At 54.9% G+C, this 17,867-nt stretch overlaps 2 protein-coding genes across 5 annotated transcripts in view; both read left to right on the forward strand.

The window, feature by feature from the left end:
- The first annotated feature begins 505 nt into the window (after positions 1–505).
- TSEN54 (tRNA splicing endonuclease subunit 54) lies at positions 506–8,768 on the forward strand. Its single transcript, XM_024235175.3, has 11 exons — positions 506–603; positions 733–897; positions 996–1,059; positions 1,142–1,225; positions 1,538–1,636; positions 2,981–3,033; positions 5,405–5,506; positions 5,708–6,336; positions 7,304–7,364; positions 7,691–7,807; positions 8,294–8,768. The coding sequence occupies exons 1-11, from the start codon at positions 548–550 to the stop codon at positions 8,442–8,444; spliced, it is 1,581 nt and encodes a 526-aa protein (XP_024090943.2). The 5' UTR covers positions 506–547; the 3' UTR covers positions 8,445–8,768.
- Positions 8,769–9,726: 958 nt separating this feature from the next.
- LLGL2 (LLGL scribble cell polarity complex component 2) overlaps positions 9,727–17,867 on the forward strand; it is a 48,791-nt gene continuing 40,650 nt past the window's right edge. For 2 of the 4 annotated variants that reach the window (XM_024234273.3, XM_024234275.3), the window contains exon 1: positions 9,727–9,855. The gene's annotated coding sequence lies outside the window, so the exon portion shown is untranslated. The remainder of the gene's footprint in view (positions 9,856–17,867) is intronic. The other 2 variants (XM_054535261.2, XM_054535262.2) reach the window with 1 other exon arrangement.

Genomic DNA, 17,867 nt, shown 5'->3' on the forward strand with positions numbered 1-17,867 from the left:
CCCCGGCCCTCGAAACCTGGCTTCGGAGCCCAGCCGTAGGGACCGGACGGAAGACACCGAAGGAAGGGCGAACCTCCCCGGACCGCTCCTGACAGTTCCCGGGTGGCCTTCGTCCTGCAAGGTCGGAATTTGCACACCCACCGCTCGTCCTTCCCTGAGCCCTTCTGCCCTCCTTGCCCAGCCCGGGCTGTGGGGACTAAGCAGCGCGGGGCTGCGGAGGGGCGGTCACACGTGTGACCGTTCGCACTGCACTCCAGCCGCCGGCTCCTCAGGCTTTATTGGAGAGAAGCCCCGAGGAGGGCTGGGGGCAAAAGAGGGGACTTCTGCATCTCCAGCAACCTGCGGGCTGAGCTCCCAGACCCGGCGTCGGGGCGCGCGCCTCCGGGCGGGCGCTAGGACCGGGGACAGTCAGGAGGGCGCAGAGCGGGCTGGGGCGGTGCAGGGGGCGGGGCTGCCGCGGCAGGGCGGATAGGCGGGCGCTAGGGCACCGCGGAGCTCCGGCGGTGGGCGGGGCGTGGCAGCGCGCGCAGCGGCAGGCGGCGGCGGGATGGAGCCCGAGCCCGAGCCCGCGGCCGTGGAGGTTCCCGCGGGGCCCGTGCTCAGGTGCGGCGCGGCCCGGCCAGAGTGGGTGTGGGGGGCGCGGGGCCAGCGCGGGTAGGGGAACCGGCGCCCGGGACCCGGCCGGGCGGCCCCCGATGCGCGGCGCTGACCCCGCGTCCCCTTCTCCCCTAGCGCCCGGGAGCTCTTCGCCGCCCGCTCGCGGTCGCAGAAGCTGCCCCAGCGCTCGCATGGCCCCAAGGACTTTCTTCCCGACGGATCGGCGGCTCAGGCCGAGCGGCTGCGCCGGTGCCGGGAAGAGCTCTGGCAGCTGCTGGCAGAGCAGCGCGTGGAGCGCCTGTGAGAGGGGCGGGCCCGGGGGTGAGGGAAGCGGGGGCGAGGCGGGCCGCGGGGCCTCCCGAATGGACTGACGCAGACCCCTCCCCACTCCTCGCCAGGGGCAGCTTGGTGGCTGCCGAGTGGAGGCCGGAAGAGGGCTTCGTGGAGTTGAAGTCTCCCGCGGTGAGCGGCAGGCTCGGGGACCGGGGACCGCCCTCCCTGTCCTCCTCCCTGCCTTGTGACACTTGCTCTGCGCCCCACACAGGGCAAATTCTGGCAGACCATGGGCTTCTCGGAGCAGGGCCGGCAGCGGCTTCACCCGGAAGAGGCCTTGTATCTTCTGGAGTGTGTGAGTGGGGCCCGGGAGGTGGGGAAGGAGTTGGGACCAAAGAACGGGAAGCACACGTTTTATCGGAGAAAAAGCACACACAACCCGGTCTTTAGAGAACTGATAACCGAACTTCTAAAGCAGGAGGTAGTACGTTGCAGGGAGCAGGGATTCCAGTCCACATTAGTGGTGCTGCCCCACTTTCCTGGTTGACCACATTCTTGATGTGCTACTGAGAGGCGGAGGGGGAGTTATCAGAGCTGGGAAGTTGCCCCATTCCTTTGTGGCACTGCAGTGAGGGCTCATAAACTGAGCTGTTGGCCCCACTTCCAGGGCTCCATCCACCTCTTCCACCAAGACCTGCCACTGTCTATCCAGGAAGCTTACCAGCTGCTGCTGACCGACCACACTGTGAGCTTCCTGCAGTACCAGGTATCTGCCACCACCCCGCCTCCAGGAGCCACCTATCCACTGAATCAATGAGTATTGACAAGTACCTATAAGGTGCCAGGCACAGTGTCACATGCTGGGGCTGCAGGGCAGACGAGGGCTATGCTGTCACGAGGCTTACACTGTGGTGGTGGCCTGTTGGCTTCACATAGACCGCAGTGCTGGCAGAAGATAAGGTGGGGGAAGAGAATCCAAAGAGACTGGGCTGTTCATTCAGGTGAGAGAAGTTAGGGGCTTGTCCCAGGTTGGGGGTGGGTAGGGTTGCAGTGAGTGAAAAATAGATGAATCTCAGAAATATTTTGGAGAAAGAATGGATAGGACTTTGCCAATGGATTGGATGTCAGGATTAAGGAGAGAGAAGAACCGAGGATTACCGCCCATGATTTGGGCATGCGCCAGTGGATGAAGGGTGCTGTCATTTTCTGAGTGGGAAGAATGAAGAGGAGCAGATTTGGGAGGACAAGACCAGTCGAAAGAACTCTGTTTCAGATAAGTTAATTTTGAGGAGCTTCTTGGACATCCAAGTGAGTGTCAAGCAGACAGACAATTGGAATCCAAGTCTGGAGCGTGAGGAGAGGTCAAAGCTAGATGTAAATATGGGTGCCACGAGCACATGGATGGTATTTAAACTGTTGGGCTGTATGGGAGTGCCATCAGAGTAGAGGGCTGGGTCTGAGCCCTGGGGCGCTCTCTGTAGGTTAGGGGGCAGATAAGAAGCAGAAACAGACTGAGGAGTGTCTGGTGACGCAGGAGAAAAACCAAAGTCGCATCACAGAAGCCAAAAGAAGGTCTTTCAAGGAGGAAGTGGTTAGCTGTGCTGAAGCCTGCTGAGATCAAGCAGGATGGGGGACATTCTTGTCTATGTTCCTCTGATATGAACGCAGGGACACAAGGTTGAACATGTGGCTCCTTACCAGAAACTTCCCACCGGCATCTGTGGAGGTATGGGGCTGGAGAGATGCTCACTACCTGCCATCGTTTTGTTCACATGGTGATCGGCAGCTTCACTCTTGTGAGCTTTGTATCAAAATACTCAGGTATTTCAGGCCATGGTGCTTTTCTGGTTTCATGGCTGTCAGTTTTTTTGGATTTGGCTAAATGTCATTTGTGCTGAGTAAGGTAAGTGGGAGGACAGGAATTCAGAGCCTGAGATCTTTAGGGATGGTGTTCGTAATGAAGCATGGTCCAAGCTTAGTCACAGGGTTTGGAATCTGGGGGTGTACAGGAGGGGCAGAGAGGGCTGTGGGGATGGCCTGTGTCTGGAGAAACCATTTGGTGTTTTCAAGAGTGGCCATCTGAGCTTTCATTTTTTTTTTTTCTTTTGAGGTCTTCAGCCACCTGAAGAGGTTGGGTTATGTGGTTCGACGATTCCAACCAAGGTAAATCCCCTTCCTTTTTCCCTTCCTCATAGTCTAGTCCTGGGACCTGGCTGACTAGTCTCAGGTAGAAAATGGCCTCTCCTTACCTGGAACCCTTGGCTGGAGTGCAGTTCCTTGGGCACAGACTGGGGGCCTCTGCTGAGAGAGGCAGGTTGGGAAGAATCCAGGTCATTTCGTTTTATTCTGGTTTATGAACTCGAGCCCCATCTTCAGATGACCTGCGCCTGCAGCTGAGTGTGTGTGAGCACTGAGAGGCAGGATTGGAACAGTGCCTGGCACTTAGTAGGTGCGCAGGCAGATAGGTAGAGTGTATGCTTAAATGAACGACTGGGTGAGGAATTTACCATTAGTAGGGTTTCACATTTTTTATGCCAGGTTAAATGTTTTTTCCTTCATCACCTTAGTAATCCAGCATCAGTAAAAGGCAGAGACCTTCAGACTTGGAGTGGAAACGGGTACAGCTTTTGCAGTTACAGTATGTCACAAAAGCTCTAAAGCAGGCACGTATTTTCTTTTCTTTTTTTTTTGAGACGGAGTCTCACTCTGTCGCCCAGGCTGTAGTGCAGAGGCGTGATCTCAGCTTACTGCAGCCTCTGCCTCCTGGGTTCAAGCAATTCTCCTGCCTCAGCCTCCCGAGTAGCTGGGATTACGGGCGTGTGCCACCATGCCTGGCTGATTTTTTTTTTTTTTTTAATTTTTAGTACAGATGGGGTTTCACTGTGTTGCCCAAGCTGGTCTCGAACTCCTGACCTCAAATGATCCTCCCGCCTCAGCCTCCCAGAGTGCTGGGATTACAGGCATGAGTCACCACGCCCAGCTCTACATCTTTTCTTTCTGAAAGTGGAATCTATCCTAAGGAGATAGTTGTGGATGTGTACAGTGGTTCACCTGTGAGAATGATCAATGATATTTATTATTTGCTGGGGGTCAGGCCCTGTACACATCGCTGAGAACAGAAGAGCAAAATCACCGCCCTCACAGAGCTTGCATTTAGTGAGGAGTCACACAGAACACACTCACTGTGCAAAATCAGTGTACTTGCAAATAAGAGTTGAACAAGAGGCAGGCTTACACAAATGAGAGGTTATCCCTTAGAGCAGCTCTGTCCAATAGAACTTTCTGTAGTGATGAAAACGTTCTGTGTGTGTGATGTCTAATACATGGGGCTAGAGCAACTGTGAGACTGAATGTTTCATTTCATTTAATTTAAATGTATTTAACTTAAATAGGCTGGGTGTGGTGGCTCACGCCTGTAATCCCAGCACTTTGGGAGGCCGAAGCGGGCAGATCTCCTGAGCTCAGGAGTACGAGACCAGCCTGGACAGCATGGTGAAACCCTGTCTCTACTAAAATACAAAAAAAAAAAAAAAAAATCAGCCAGGTGTGGTAGCAGGCGCCTATAGTCCCAGCTACTCAGGAGGCTGAGGCACGAGAATTGCTTGAACCCGGGCAGCTGAGGTTGCAGTGAGCCGAGATCTTGCCAATGCACTCCAGCCTGGGCAAAAAAGTGAAACTCTTATCTCAAAAAAAAAAAAAAAAAAAGAAGCAAACTTAAATAGCCACCTGTCGCTAGCGGCTCCTTTTTGAACAGCATTGCCTTAAAGCCTTAATTCACAGCAGGGAGGCCAGGCACAGTGGCTCACACCTGTAATCCCAGCACTTCAGGAGGCCGAGGCAGGCAGATCATGAGGTCAAGAGATCGAGACCATCCCGGCCAGCATGGTGAAACCTTGTCTCTACTAAGAATACAAAAATTAGCTGGGCATGGTGGCACGCACCTGTAGTCCCAGTACTACTCGGGAGGCTGAGGCAGGAGAATCGCTTGAACCCGGGAGATGGAGGTTGCAGTGAGCCAAGATTGCGCTACTGTACTCCAGCCTGGCGACAGAACGAGATTCTGTCTCAAAAAAAAAAAAAAAGAAAAAAGAAAAAGGAAAAAATTCACAGCAGGGAAGAATGCTGCAGTGACGGGGGGCTGTGTCCACAATGTACTATTGAGTGAAAAAAAAAGATCACAAAGCAGTATGCTAGTACAATGCCATTTTTGTTAGAAAAAAATATATGGAGAGAGATTAGTCAGTGTGTACATAAAAGAAAGAAAAATGTTAACAATAGTTATCCAAGGTTTTTATTTTTCTATATTTTCCAAGTTTGTTAGCTCCTCTGGGCCATTGCCTAGGCAGAGGCACATGGCTGGGCCCCCTGGCTGGGCCTGTACCCCTCATGGGGGTCTGCTTAGGGCCTTAGCCCTTGGGTGTGGCTCTGATCCTGGCCCACTGACTGTCCCCTTGGCCCATTTCCTTATACATCCCACCAGATCCCCAGGCTGAGGAGGCGGGTCAGTGGCCCACCCACTGTTCTCACCCCACAGCTCTGTCCTGTCCCCATATGAGAGGCAACTTAACCTGGATGCCAGTGTGCAGCACTTGGAGGATGGAGATGGCAAGAGAAAGAGGAGCAGCTCCAGCCCTTGGTAACGCCCACATCAGGGTCGCCCCCCAGGGAGTGCTGGTGTCTGGGACCTTGGAAAATGCACAGGCTTTCTAAGAACTAGGCTTGGGCAGCTCCCATGCAGGCTCAGGGAGACACTAGGGGACCTGCCTTCAGCTCCCATGGGACGTGTGCACCTTAGCAACCAGGGGCAGATGTGCTGCTTTTCCCCCACGTCCCTCAGGTCCATTAATAAGAAGGCCAAGGCCCTGGACAACTCCCTGCAACCCAAGAGTCTGGCAGCCTCCAGCCCACCTCCCTGCAGCCAGCCCAGCCAATGCCCAGAGGAGAAACCCCAGGAGTCAAGCCCCATGAAGGGCCCAGGGGGCTCCTTTCAGCTTCTGGGGTCCCTGGGCCCCAGCCCTGGCCTGGCCAGGGAGGGGGTGGGGTGCAGCTGGGAGAGTGGCAGAACCGAGAACGGAGTCACGGGGGCCGGTAAGCGGCGCTGGAACTTCGAGCAGATCTCCTTCCCCAACATGGGTTCAGACAGCCGCCACACCCTCCTGCGCGCCCCAGCCCCAGAGCTGCTCCCGGCCAACGTGGCTGGGCGGGAGACAGACGCTGAGTCCTGGTGCCAGAAGCTGAACCAGCGCAAGGAGAAGTTCTCGAGGCGGGAACGGGAGCATCACGCGGAGGCCGCGCGGTTCCGGGAAGACGTCAACGCTGATCCCGAGGTGCAGCGCTGCTCCAGCTGGCGGGAGTACAAGGAGCTGCTGCAGCGGCGGCACCTGCAGAGGAGCCAGAGCCGGGCCCCTCACCTGTGGGGCCAGCCCGTCACCCCCCTGCTGAGTCCCGGCCAGGCCAGCTCCCCAGGTACCCCCTCAGCCTGCCATATCCTCGAGGGCCACTGGCAGCTGAGGAATCACAGGACTTTGGAAAGGGCATGATGAACCGGGATGGATTGAGGCTTAAGAAAGATGTGGGAGGAGGGCGCGGACCCACAAGGACGGTCAGTTCTCCCGCGGCTGCAGCAGGGCCTGTGTGGGAAGGCTTAGAGATGGTGAGTCAGGAGAGGTAAGGAGGGGTGGAAACTATGACCATATCCTTAAAAAGATAAACAACATACATGTGGATGGCTTTGCCACCAACTAGCTGTGATCCCAACCTGTTAGATGGGAAAAGGAGGTGCCTTCTTGGCCAAGTGAAAGAAAGGCTTGCTGTCTGCTCTAAGCCCAGGGAACCAATGGGGAAAGAATAAGCTAAATGTGTTAACGGATTCCAAATTACTTAAAGCCTTCATGCGAACACGGTAGATTGTAGGTAACTAGATAGGGTTGCCAGATCAGTTCGACTTGACTTTCAGTATAAATGTAATTTTTCAGTATAAGTATGTTCCAAAAATTGCATGGGATATGCTTATACTTAAAAAAAAAAAAATGTTGCTAGGCTGGACACGGTGGCTTATGCCTGTAATCCCAGCACTTTGGGAGGCCGAGGCAGGCAGATCACCTGAGGTCAGGAGTTCGAGACCAACCTGGGCAATATGGTGAAACCATCTCTACTAAAAATACAAAAATTAGCCGAGTGTGGTGGTGCACACCTCCAATCCCAGCTACTCAGGAGGCTGAGGCAGGAGAATTGCTTGAACCCGGGAGGCAGAGGTTACAGTGAGCCAAGATCATGCCACTATACTCCAGCCTGGGTGACAGAGTGAGACTGCGTTTAGAAAAAAAAAAAAAAAAAAAAAAAAAAAGTTGCTAAATCTGGCCGTCCTAAACTAGATGGCAGACTGAGAAATGTGACTCCCCTCCCCAGTACCTTGTTTTCTGTGTCCTTGTAGCCGTGGTCCTTCAGCATATCTCTGTGCTGCAGACAACACACCTTGCCGATGGAGGTGCCCGGTAAGTTTCCAAGCAATGCCGTCTCTGCAGTACCTTGACCGCCAGGAGTTGGTGGTTAGGAATTGGCTCCTGAAGTAGGGTGTAAGCTAGAGGACTGTTTCAGGGACTCCTACCCCTACGCCTAGCTCTGAGCAATAACTAATGTTCGTGTGTGTCTAGGGAAGAGGGAGAACAACCAGTGGGTTAGCCCAAGGGTTCAGAGCCCCCAACCCTCAAGTGGCACCTCTGTGAGGCTGCTTCCTGGAACTGGTGGAGGGAAAGGGTGGGATGGAAAAGAAAGGTTGGGGAAAGAGTTCATGTCATAACATTTCTCATTGTATTGTCAGGCTGTTGGAGAAGTCTGGGGGCTTGGAAATCATCTTTGATGTTTACCAGGCCGGCGCTGTGGCCACATTCCGAAAGAATAACCCTGGCAAACCCTATGCCCGGATGTGCATTAGTGGGTACGCAGTGAGCCAGCACTGCCCCTCCCCCAGCTGCTGCCAGTTCTCCTGTGAACCAAGTGGGACTCCTCTGTACTTCCCTGGCCAGCGTGCCAATCTCTGAGAGGAACATGAGGTCCAGAGAGGCTAAGTGACCTACACAAGGCCACACAGCCAGTTTGTGCTGCCCCTACTCTGAGCTCCTCGTTGCTGGCATTTTAGGGTAGTCTCTCTCCAATGCCATTTTAGTCTAGGACTCACCCAGCAGAAGGGATGTGGATTGTGGGGATTTACAGGCTAAGAGTGGTGAGCACCTTGCTCTTCCTAGCACCTCCCCAACCAGTGCTCTGGGGCCCTCTTCATCAGAGCCCTGTGTTTTGGAGACAGAAGAGCTCATGGGTCAGAATTCTTGCACCCCAACTCCTTCCGTAGAATCTCTTCTCTGGAAGCCATAGAGCTTAGGAGTGGGCTATGGCTGGGTCTCACTCTAACCCTTTGTCCCTGCAGATTTGATGAGCCTGTCCCAGACCTCTGCAGCCTCAAGCGGTTGTCTTACCAGAGTGGGGATGTCCCTCTGATCTTTGCCCTGGTGGATCATGGTGACATCTCCTTCTACAGCATCAGGGACTTCACGTTGCCCCGGGATGTGGGGCACTGACCTCACAGCTCTGCAGAGGATGGAGCTTGCTCCGGGGGACCGGGACTGTCTGTTCTCAGGGACCATCTCGGCTGCCTCCTGTACCCAGACTCTAACCTGTAGCTTCAGAGGCCAGTCTGGGCCTTGGCCCTGGGTGTCTGATACTCACAGAGTGAAACTGTGACCCTCTCCCCTTCCCTGCTGCCTTGCAGTGACCCCTCTGGAACTCAGGACTCGATTTTAAGGACCCAGGAGGTGGGGCAGAAGAGAGGACTCTGTGCCTTTAACGAGAGGGTGCCTGCTTCGTGCCATAAAGCCAAAGCCATTAAAAATAGATTTCTTTTCTGCTGTTTCTGTATGTACTGGGTAAACCCCTCTCGCCCCCGTCCCGTTGTCAGTGGAACTGCCCCCAGCCCCTCACCCCTGCTTTGTCCGATCAAGGAGATCCGCTTCCTCTGGTGCGGGATCTAAGAGTGAGAGAAGCCCGCGGGACAGCAGGAACGCGACCTCGAACCTTTTGAGCCTTTCCCGGGCCTGCGTCGGAGGGGATGGGACGTCGCAGGGTTCCCGAAGGGAGGAGGGAGGACGGCGCGCCATCGGCCCTTCTCTGGGCGCAGCGGGGTGCGGGTGGCGAGAGGCGCCACCTGCAGCTGGGCGGTGGAGCGCGCTGCAGCCCCGGCCTCCGCGCCCTTTCCGCTCCCGCCTCTCGTCGCTCCAACCTCCTCCCTCGCTTGTGCTAAAAATTCCACCCGCTGTTGCAGACCCTCCGGCCGACACGGAGGAGGTGGGCACCCCCCGGCACCCCCCCGAGGAAAGGCGTCTCGCCGCGACGCCCCGGTCCCCACACCATCCCTTTCGTGGGGCTGGAAACCCGGCCCTGCGTCCCCTGTCACCGTCTCTGGGCTGGGCTCTGGCAGAGGAGCTGGCCCGGATCCGCCCCTCCCTCGGCAGCTCCGGGGAGTTGGAGGGACGGCTCCCCTGGAGTCTGGGAGGCGGCACGGGACCGCGGGCGTTCCGGGAACTATTTCCGCTTGCAGGAGGCGGCGGGACACTGGGCGCGGCGCGCCGTTCTGCGTCCAGGTGCGCGCAGGTGAGGCAGGGGCGGGCCTGGGGAACCCCGATCCAGTTCACGAGGCCCCGCCCCACGCTCCCCGGGGCCGCGGATTGGCGGGAGCGCAGCCCCCACCCGCGAGGGTGCCCCCGCCCCAGCGGCGCCGAGCCGGGGGGCGGGCCGGGGGCGGGGCGCTGGGCCCCGGCAGGCTCGCCCTTTATGTAAATAGCGCGGCTCCGCCCCAGGCTCGCCGCGCCGGAGGTGAGCAGGAAGGAGACGGCCGCCCAGCAGCCCGTGGGCAGGCGCGGTGGAGCGAGCGGGGCCGGCGGCGGGCGCCGAGGGACGCCGAGGCCTCGGGCGGGGGCCGGCCCGGGGTTCCAGGTGAGGTGCGCGCTGGACTCGCCCAGCCGGGCCCGCCCCCTCGGGGCTTCCACCCGGGGCGGGGAGGCCGGGGAGGCCCAGGACCCCTGGGCTGTCGGGCCAGGGCGGGAGGGCTGCGCCCAGGTCCGCGCGCCTCGCCCCTGTCCGCGTCACTGTGTTGGCCTGGGAGAGAGACACCTGTAGAAAGTTCCGCGGGGAACTTCTCTGCCTGATCAGCGCGATGACTGAAACTTGGGCTTGGGTTTGCACAATAATGTTGGCTTAGGAGAGCAGGAGAACAGGTGCCCGGGCCGGCTGGGTGCGGGGGGCACCGCGGGCAGAGACGGAGTCCCCGGGTCCACGTGCAGGCGCCAGGCCAGCGAGGTTGGCGACGTGCGTCTGCGGTGACCCCCTCCCCACGGGCGGCGGCCGGAGCGCGGTGCCCTGGCGGCTTAGCCCCTGCCCCTGCCATCTGGGCTGTGTCCCTGCCGGCCCTTTGTGCCTCCTAATCCCCGGACGCAGGAAGCCCGCGGGAGGGACTTCGGTCTCCGGCCTTTCTCCAGCTGGGGCGGCTTTGGACACCTTCACATGACGGTGCGGAGACCCAGTCTGCCCTCCATGCTGACGGGTGGGGTTTGCGCTGTGGGATTTGGCGAGAAGTGGAAAATTCTATCTTGCCGAAGAAAGTGTGTCTTAGTTTGTTCCGGCTGGACGATTGGTGGACACACTGGGCCTTGGCTGTGGGGAGAACTGACCGTAACGAGGGGAGCTGTGGAGTGGCGCTTTGAGGCTCTCACCTAAACAGGTGAGCTTTGAGTGAGGAGGGCGCCCCTTCCCCTGGGGATCCGTATGCGACTGCCGGCAGCCTTAACCTGGGCTCCAGGGACCCCCTGCAGGAGTTTGTAGTTCAAGAGAACTTGTTCTCTTGAAGAGGCTACAGAGAGGATTCTGAGCAGGGAGCCGGCAGGGAGGGAATGGGTGTGTCAAGGTGACAAGGAAACGCTGGTAGGAAAAGCAGAGCTGCGACAGAAGAGCTGTGGCCCAGCCCGGGGGAAGCCAAGGTCAGAAGTGGCAGTTGAGGCTGGGTGCATTGGCTCATAGCTGTAATCCCAGCACTTTGGGAAGCCAAGGCAGGAGGATCGCCTGAGCCCAAGAGTTTGAGACCGGCCTGGGCAACATAGTGAGACCTTGTCTCTACAAATAATAAAAAAAGTTAGCCAGGCATGGTGGCGTGCACCTGTAGTCCCAGCTACTCAGGAGCCTGAGGTGGGAGGATTGCCTGAGCCCAGGGGGTGGAGGTTGCAGTGAGTCATGATGGCGCCACCACACTCCAGCCTGGGGACAGAGTGAGACCCTGTCTCAAAAAAAAAAAAAAAAAAAAAAAAAAAAGTGGCATTTGTGGAAAACTGTCTGGGTCTGTGTGAACAGAGGCACAAGGAGAATTGTGGGAGAGATGTCTCAACTTTATTTTATGAACTGGGATTTGGGGTTTAGTTTTCTTAGGCGATCTTCCCACAGTGCTAGCTGTGGCAGACAGAACTCAAACTCAGCTCTTAAGCTTCTAATCAGAGTTCACTCCTTTCCTCTGAAGTTAGACTGGGCCCATCTTTGTGGGGGCCCCTGGACAGGGTTTCCAGGGTCCAGGGTCATTTGGCATCCCCATTCTTCCTTGAGGCAATGGAGTTTCCCCTTTGGTGTCAGATTAATATGCTTTTTAATTATATTAAAATGACACTACATTCATAAGTGATAAATAAAATAGAAAAAAAGTAACTTTTTTCTTTTTTTTAAACTAAGTTGATCAAATTCTTTTTTTCTTTAATAATATGTTTTTTTAAATTGTAGAGATGGGATCTCACCATATGTTGCCCAGGCTGGTCTCAAACTCCTGGACTCAAGTGACCCTCACACTTCAGTCTCCCAGAGCGTTGGGATTACAGGTGTAAGCCGCTGTGCCCAGCTGTTAGTAACTTTTTTTTTTCTTTTTTTGAGGCAGGGTCTTGCTCTGTCACCCAGGCGGGAGTGCAGCGGTGCAATCACTGGGAGATGGAGGCTCACTGCAGCCTCGAACTCCCAGGCTCAAGTGATCCTCCCACCTCAGCCTTCTGAGTAGCTGGGACTACAAGCGTGCAGCACCATGCACAGCTAATTTTGTATTTTTTTTAGAAAGGGAGTTTTTGCCATGTTGCCCAGGCTAGTCTTGAACTCCTGGACTCAAGTGATCTTCCTGCCTCCCAAAGTGTTAGGATTACAGGTGTGAACTGCCACGCCAGACCCGTTAGTATAAATAACTTTTTAATATACCACAACATTAAAAGAAGAAAAGGCCAGGCGTGGTGGCTCACACCTGTAATTCCAGCACTTTGGGAGGCCAAGTTGGGCCGATCGCCTGAGGTCAGGAATTTGAGCGCAGCCTGACCAACATGGAGATACCCTGTCTCTATTAAACATACAAAATTAGCTGGCCATGGTGGCACATGCCTGTAATCCCAGCTACTCGGGAGGCTGAAGCAGGAGAATCGCTTGAACCCGGGAGGTGGAGGTTGCGGTGAGCCAAGATCACACCATTGCACTCCAGCCTGAGCAACAAGAGCGAAACTCCATCTCAAAACAAACAAACAAACAAACAAAAAATGGCCCATAATCCCAGGTGATCGCTGTTCATTTAAAAAATAGAAAAGGCAGTAGGAGCCCATAGTGGGAAAAAGGAAACATTGTAGAAAGTGTAAAATTAGAGAGCAAAATATTAGGCCGGGCAAGGTGGCTTATGCCTGTAATCCCAACACTTTGGGAGGCCGAAATGGGCGGATCACGAGGTCAGGAGTTCGAGACTAGCCTTGCCCACACGGTGAAACCGGTCTCTACTTAAAAATGCAAAATTAGCTGGGCGTGGTGGTGAGCGCCTGTAATCCCAGCTACTCAGGAGGCTGAGGCAGGAGAATCGCTTGAACCCAGGAGGCAGAGGTTGCAGTGAGCCAAGATCGTGCGATTGCATTCTAGCCTGGGCAATAAAGTGAGACTTCATCTCAAAAAAAAAAGAGAGCAAAAAATTATCCCTCCTGCCTGACAGTCTTTTTTCTTTTCTTTGAGATAAAGTCTCCTCTGTCGCCCAGGATGGAGCACAGTGGCGTGATTTCAGCTCACTGCAACCTCTGCCTCCCAGGTTCAAGCAGTTCTCCTGCCTCAGCATCCTGAGTAGCTGGGATTGCAGGCAGGCGCCACCAGGCCTGGCTAATTTTTGTATGTTTGTATTTTTTGTAGAGACAGGGTTTCACCATGTTGGCCAGGCTGGTCTTGGACTCATGACTTCAGGTGATCTGCCTGCCTCGGCCTCCCAAAGTGCTGGGATTACAGGCATGAGCCACTGCACCCTGCCCCTGACAGTCCTTTATCTTCATCCTTCATCCTTCTATCCTTCATCTCTTTAAAAACAAAAAATAAAAAAATAATTAGGCCGGGTGTGGTGGCTCACGCCTGTAATCCCAGCACTTTGGGAGGCCAAGGCGGACGGATCATGAGGTCAGGAGATCGAGACCATCCTGGCCAACATGGTGAAACCCCGTCTCTACTAAAAATACAAAAATTAGCTGGGCGTGGTGGTGCGTGCCTGTGATCCCAGCTACTCGGGAGGCTGAGGCAGGAGAATCGCTGGAACCCAGGAGGCGGAGGTTGCAGTTAGCCAAGATTGCGCCACTGCACTCCAGTCTGGTGACAGAGCAAGACTCCGTCTCAAAATAATAATAATAATAATTTTAAAAAAAAGATTTTTAGTGTCTTTCTAGGCTTCAGGTGTAGTTTTGACTCGTTCTTTGCCGAGTTCTTGCTGTGTGACCTTAGTGTGGTCACTGACCTATGCTGAGCTTTGTTTTCACAGATGAGAAGATGAGAAAGGTCACCAGCACGCGTGACCTGCCACACAGCAGGCACCCAGTGAGGGCGGACTCAGCTTCCATGAAGCATAAGAGGCGTCGGTCTCTCCCAGGCCTTTGGGTGGGCACTTGGGCCTTTTGGAAGTGCCTGATGGGTTTAGGGAATTTGTCTTCTCTGGAAATCAGCTGACGGCTCATGAATTTGTAATATTTTAAAGTCTCTGGCTGGGCATTTTGGCTCATGCCTGTAATCCCAGTGCTTTGGAAGGTGGAGGAGGGAGGATTGCTTGAGCCCAGGAGTTCAAGACCAGCCTGGGCAACAGTGAGATCAAGTCTCTACAGAAATTTTTTAAAAAAATTAGCTGGGCATCAGCCGGGCGCGGTGTCTCACATTTGTAATCCCAGCACTTTGGGAGGCCGAGGCAGGCGGATCACGAGGTCAGGAGATCGAGACCATCCTGGCTAGCACAGTGAAAACATGTCTCTACTAAAAATACAAAAAATTAGCCGGGCATGGTGGCGGGCGCCTGTAGTCCCAGCTGCTCGGGAGGCTGAGGCAGGAGAATGGTGTGAACCCGGGAGGCGGAGCTGGCAGTGAGCTGAGATCGCGCCACTGCACTCCAGCCTGGGCGACAGAGCGAGACTCTGTCTCAAAAAAAAAAAAAAACAAAAAACTAGCCGGGCATCGTGGTGTGCACCTGTTGTCCCAATTACATGGGATCGCAGGAGCATTGCTTGAGCCCAAGAGTTTGAGGCTGCAGTGAACGATGATGGCGCCACTGCACTCCAGCCTGGGTGACAGAGTGAGACCCTAACTCAAAAAAAGAAAAAAAGTCTCTAGGGGTCAGAAGTTTTTCAGCGAGGACCTTTTTCAGGAATTGAGGGCAGCAGTGGAGGGCGTGGCCTCTCCTAAACGGACCTTGCATTCCAGTGGCCCTTGATGCTTCCCTTGCTCCTTGGGAGGGCCAAGAGTGAGAGCCGGTTGCCTGGGAGTCTTTCCTGTAGTGGGGATGTCGGAGAGTGCAGGATTAAACCTGCTCTGAGTTCTGCCCCAGCTGAGGAGTGCTTGCTGGGTACACCTTCCTCACCTTGCTGGGTGGCAGGGCAGAGAGTACAGGCCTGTGCTGCTCTGTTGGCATTAGGAGACTTTCTAGGAATGCCATTGTGCCCCCTTTCAACCTTGCTTGGGGAGAGGATGTCCTCTCCTGCCAGGACTTCCCGGCCCCGGGACCCTCCCTTCGGAAGACGAAGTGCTGCCCAGGGCCAGGTGGCCAGTGAGCCCCTGCCCGCACTGTGGGAGATCTGCGCATCTCTGGCAAGAGCCTCCAGGAGCCATCTAAGGAGTTTAGTTTCCCCGGGGAGCTATTCGGCCTTCCTGGTCTTTCCAGATGAGTCAAAAGCAGCTGTTGACACACCTGAGTTGGGGGCCAGAATGGAGACCCAAGAGACCAATGTTCTTTCTCCTGGGCCGGCTGCTTTGAGCAGCACTGGCAGCCTGGACTCATTTGTCCTCAGTCCTCAGCTCTGAGAGGCCCTCTTATCTCTCTTAGGTGATGTCGTTCTCAGGGTTCCTCCTGGGGCGAGGCATGCCAGGTCTGCTTGGCAACGCTGTTTTCCTCTGTCAGGAGCAGTTTGCAGGGAGAAAACTGGGGACAGGGCAGAAGACGGGCATCCCCCAGCAGGGCCACTAGCACTGCTTGCCCTCCCCAGCCCTGGCTCCCTAGGAATTCCAAGGAGACCCTCGCTCGCTGTGCCCGTGGCCATGGCTTTGCTCAGGTCCTTTTTCGGTGGCCTTCCCCACAGCCCTGCCTTTCAGAGGAAAGTGGCTTTGAATACTCACCCCACTCTTCTTCCCAGGAACCACAGCGAATTCTTGAGCTAGGAGAGGCTGCTGTGGGCGTGGGGACAAGGAGGCTGCAAGGCACCTGACTCTACCCTTCAGGAATTCGGCAGAGACTGGAGCCTTCTCTCGAGACACCTGACTCAGTGTTCCCAGAGTTTGATGAGAGGGACATCTGGACACAGGACCATATGACTGTAACAAATTATATATATATATATATACACACACACACACTTTTTTTTTTTTTTTGAGACGGAGTCTTGCTCTGTGCCCCAGGCTGGAGTGCAATGGCATGTTCTCGGCTCACTGCAGCGTCCCCAGGTTCAAGTGATTCTACTGCCTCAGCCTCCCCAGTAGCTGGGATTACAGGCGCCCGCTACCATGCCCAGCTAATTTTTTGTTTGTTTGTTTTGAGACAGAGACTCGCTCTGTTGCCCAGGCTGGAGTACAGTGGCGCGATCTCGGCTCACTGCAAGCTCTGCCTCCTGGGTTCACACCATTCTCCTGACTCAGGCTCCCGAGTAGCTGAGATTACAGGTGCCCGCCACCACGCCCAGCTAATTTTTTTGTTTGTTTTTTTGTTTTGAGTCTGAGTCTCGCTCTGTCACCCAGGCTGCAGTGCAGTGGCGCGATCTCGGCTCACTGCAATCTCTGCCTCCCGGGTTCAAGCAATTCTCCTGCCTAGGCCTCCTGAGTAGCTGGGATTACAGGTATGCACCACCACGCCTGGCTAATTTTTGTATTTTTAGTAGAGTGAGGGTTTCACCATGTTGGTCAGGCTGGTCTCTAACTCCTGACCTCATGTGATCCACCTGCCTCGGCCTCCCAAAGTGCTGGGATTATAGGCGTGAGCCACTGCACCCAGCCCTCTAGTAAATAATATTAACATTTAATATAATTCTGGAATTCTCTGGGGGTCCTGGAGCTTTGGTTAAAGGCAGGGTCCACAAGGGTATTCCGAACAGGATGCCAGGCATGACGTCCACAGGGCCCTGGCCTTGGCTGGAGACTTGAGGACAGGATAGAGAAGTTCCCTGAGAACCCTGTGGGGTCCTACCTCAGTGTTTCGTGGGGTCAGTGATTGGCAGATACCTTTTCTAGTTAATCCCTAGTCAGTCTTAACTGTTCATTCATTCATTCAAGTATTTTCTCTCTTCTTTTTTTTTTTTTTTTGAGACCGAGTCTCGCTCTGTCGCCCTGGCTGGAGTGCAGTGGCACCATCTCGGCTCACTGCAAGCTCCGCCTCCCGGGTTCACGCCATTCTCCTGCCTCAGCCTCCCAAGTAGCTGGGACTACAGGTGCCCGCCACGACGCCCGGCTAATTTTTTGTATTTTTAGTAGAGACAAGGTTTCACCGTGTTAGCCAGGATGGTCTTGACCTCCTGACCTCATGATCTGCCTGCCTCAGCCTCCCAAAATGCTGGGATTACAGGCGTGAGCCACCGCGCCTGGCCTTTTTTTTTTTTTTTTTTTTTGAGACAGAATCTCACTCTGTCACCCAGGCTGGAGTGCAGTGGTGTGATCTCAGCTCACTGCAAGCTCCGCCTCCTGGGTTCATGCTATTCTCCTGCCTCAGCCTCCGGAGTAGCTGGCGCTACAGGTGCCCGCCACAACGCCCAGCTAATTTTTTGTATTTTTAGTAGAGACAGGGTTTCACCATGTTGGCCAGGATGGTCTCGATTTCCTGACCTCATGATCTGCCCGCCTCGGCCTCCCAAAGTGCTGGGATTACAGGCGTGAGCCACCGCGCCTGGCCCATTCAAGTATTTTCTGATGCCTCTTGTGTGGTTCTAGATGTTGGATGTGATCCTTAAGCAAAGCAAAGATGTCTGCCATCGTGGAAAGTTCTTTCTAAAAGGTGAGAAGCCTGAGTGACAGAAAGTAAAAGTAACTAATAAATTATGTGTTAAAAGTGATATGGGCTATAGGGTAAAAAGAACTAGAGCAACAATTGGGAACCCGCATGGTAGGGGGCAGGTTACAACTTTAACAGGTGGTTAGAGTGGGCCTCTGCCAGAAGGTGACATTTGAGCAAAACTTTGAAGGAATTGAGGGAGCTGTTTAAATAAAATTCCAGTCCCTCCCATGAGGCACCTGGATGAGGCCAGCACAGTCCCTACCTCCTGGAGCTGACATCTGGAAGCTTCTTGGGACAGCTGTTCCAGTTTTAGGGCAGGTAGGAGGCCCTAGAAAGGGGCCTGATTGGATGGGCTGGGTGGCCTGCCCACGCCAGCCCCAGGCAGGTGGTCCATCTTCTCGCCAGAATGGTTTTGCTTTTCCTTGGACTTGACTTGCTGCCAGTCACTTCCCTGGAGAGAGAG

This window comes from Pongo abelii, chromosome 19 (assembly GCF_028885655.2).
Source record: "Pongo abelii isolate AG06213 chromosome 19, NHGRI_mPonAbe1-v2.0_pri, whole genome shotgun sequence".
In the NCBI taxonomy this organism is placed as follows: domain Eukaryota; kingdom Metazoa; phylum Chordata; class Mammalia; order Primates; family Hominidae; genus Pongo; species Pongo abelii.

Bases quoted from the DNA above. Each gene is read 5' to 3' on its own strand.
- TSEN54 (XM_024235175.3), top strand. From the start codon at position 548: ATGGAGCCCGAGCCCGAGCCCGCGGCCGTGGAGGTTCCCGCGGGGCCC. The intron at 604-732 runs GTGCGGCGCGGC...CTTCTCCCCTAG, and splicing joins CCCGCGGGGCCCGTGCTCAG to CGCCCGGGAGCTCTTCGCCG. The intron at 7,365-7,690 runs GTAAGTTTCCAA...TTGTATTGTCAG, and splicing joins CTTGCCGATGGAGGTGCCCG to GCTGTTGGAGAAGTCTGGGG.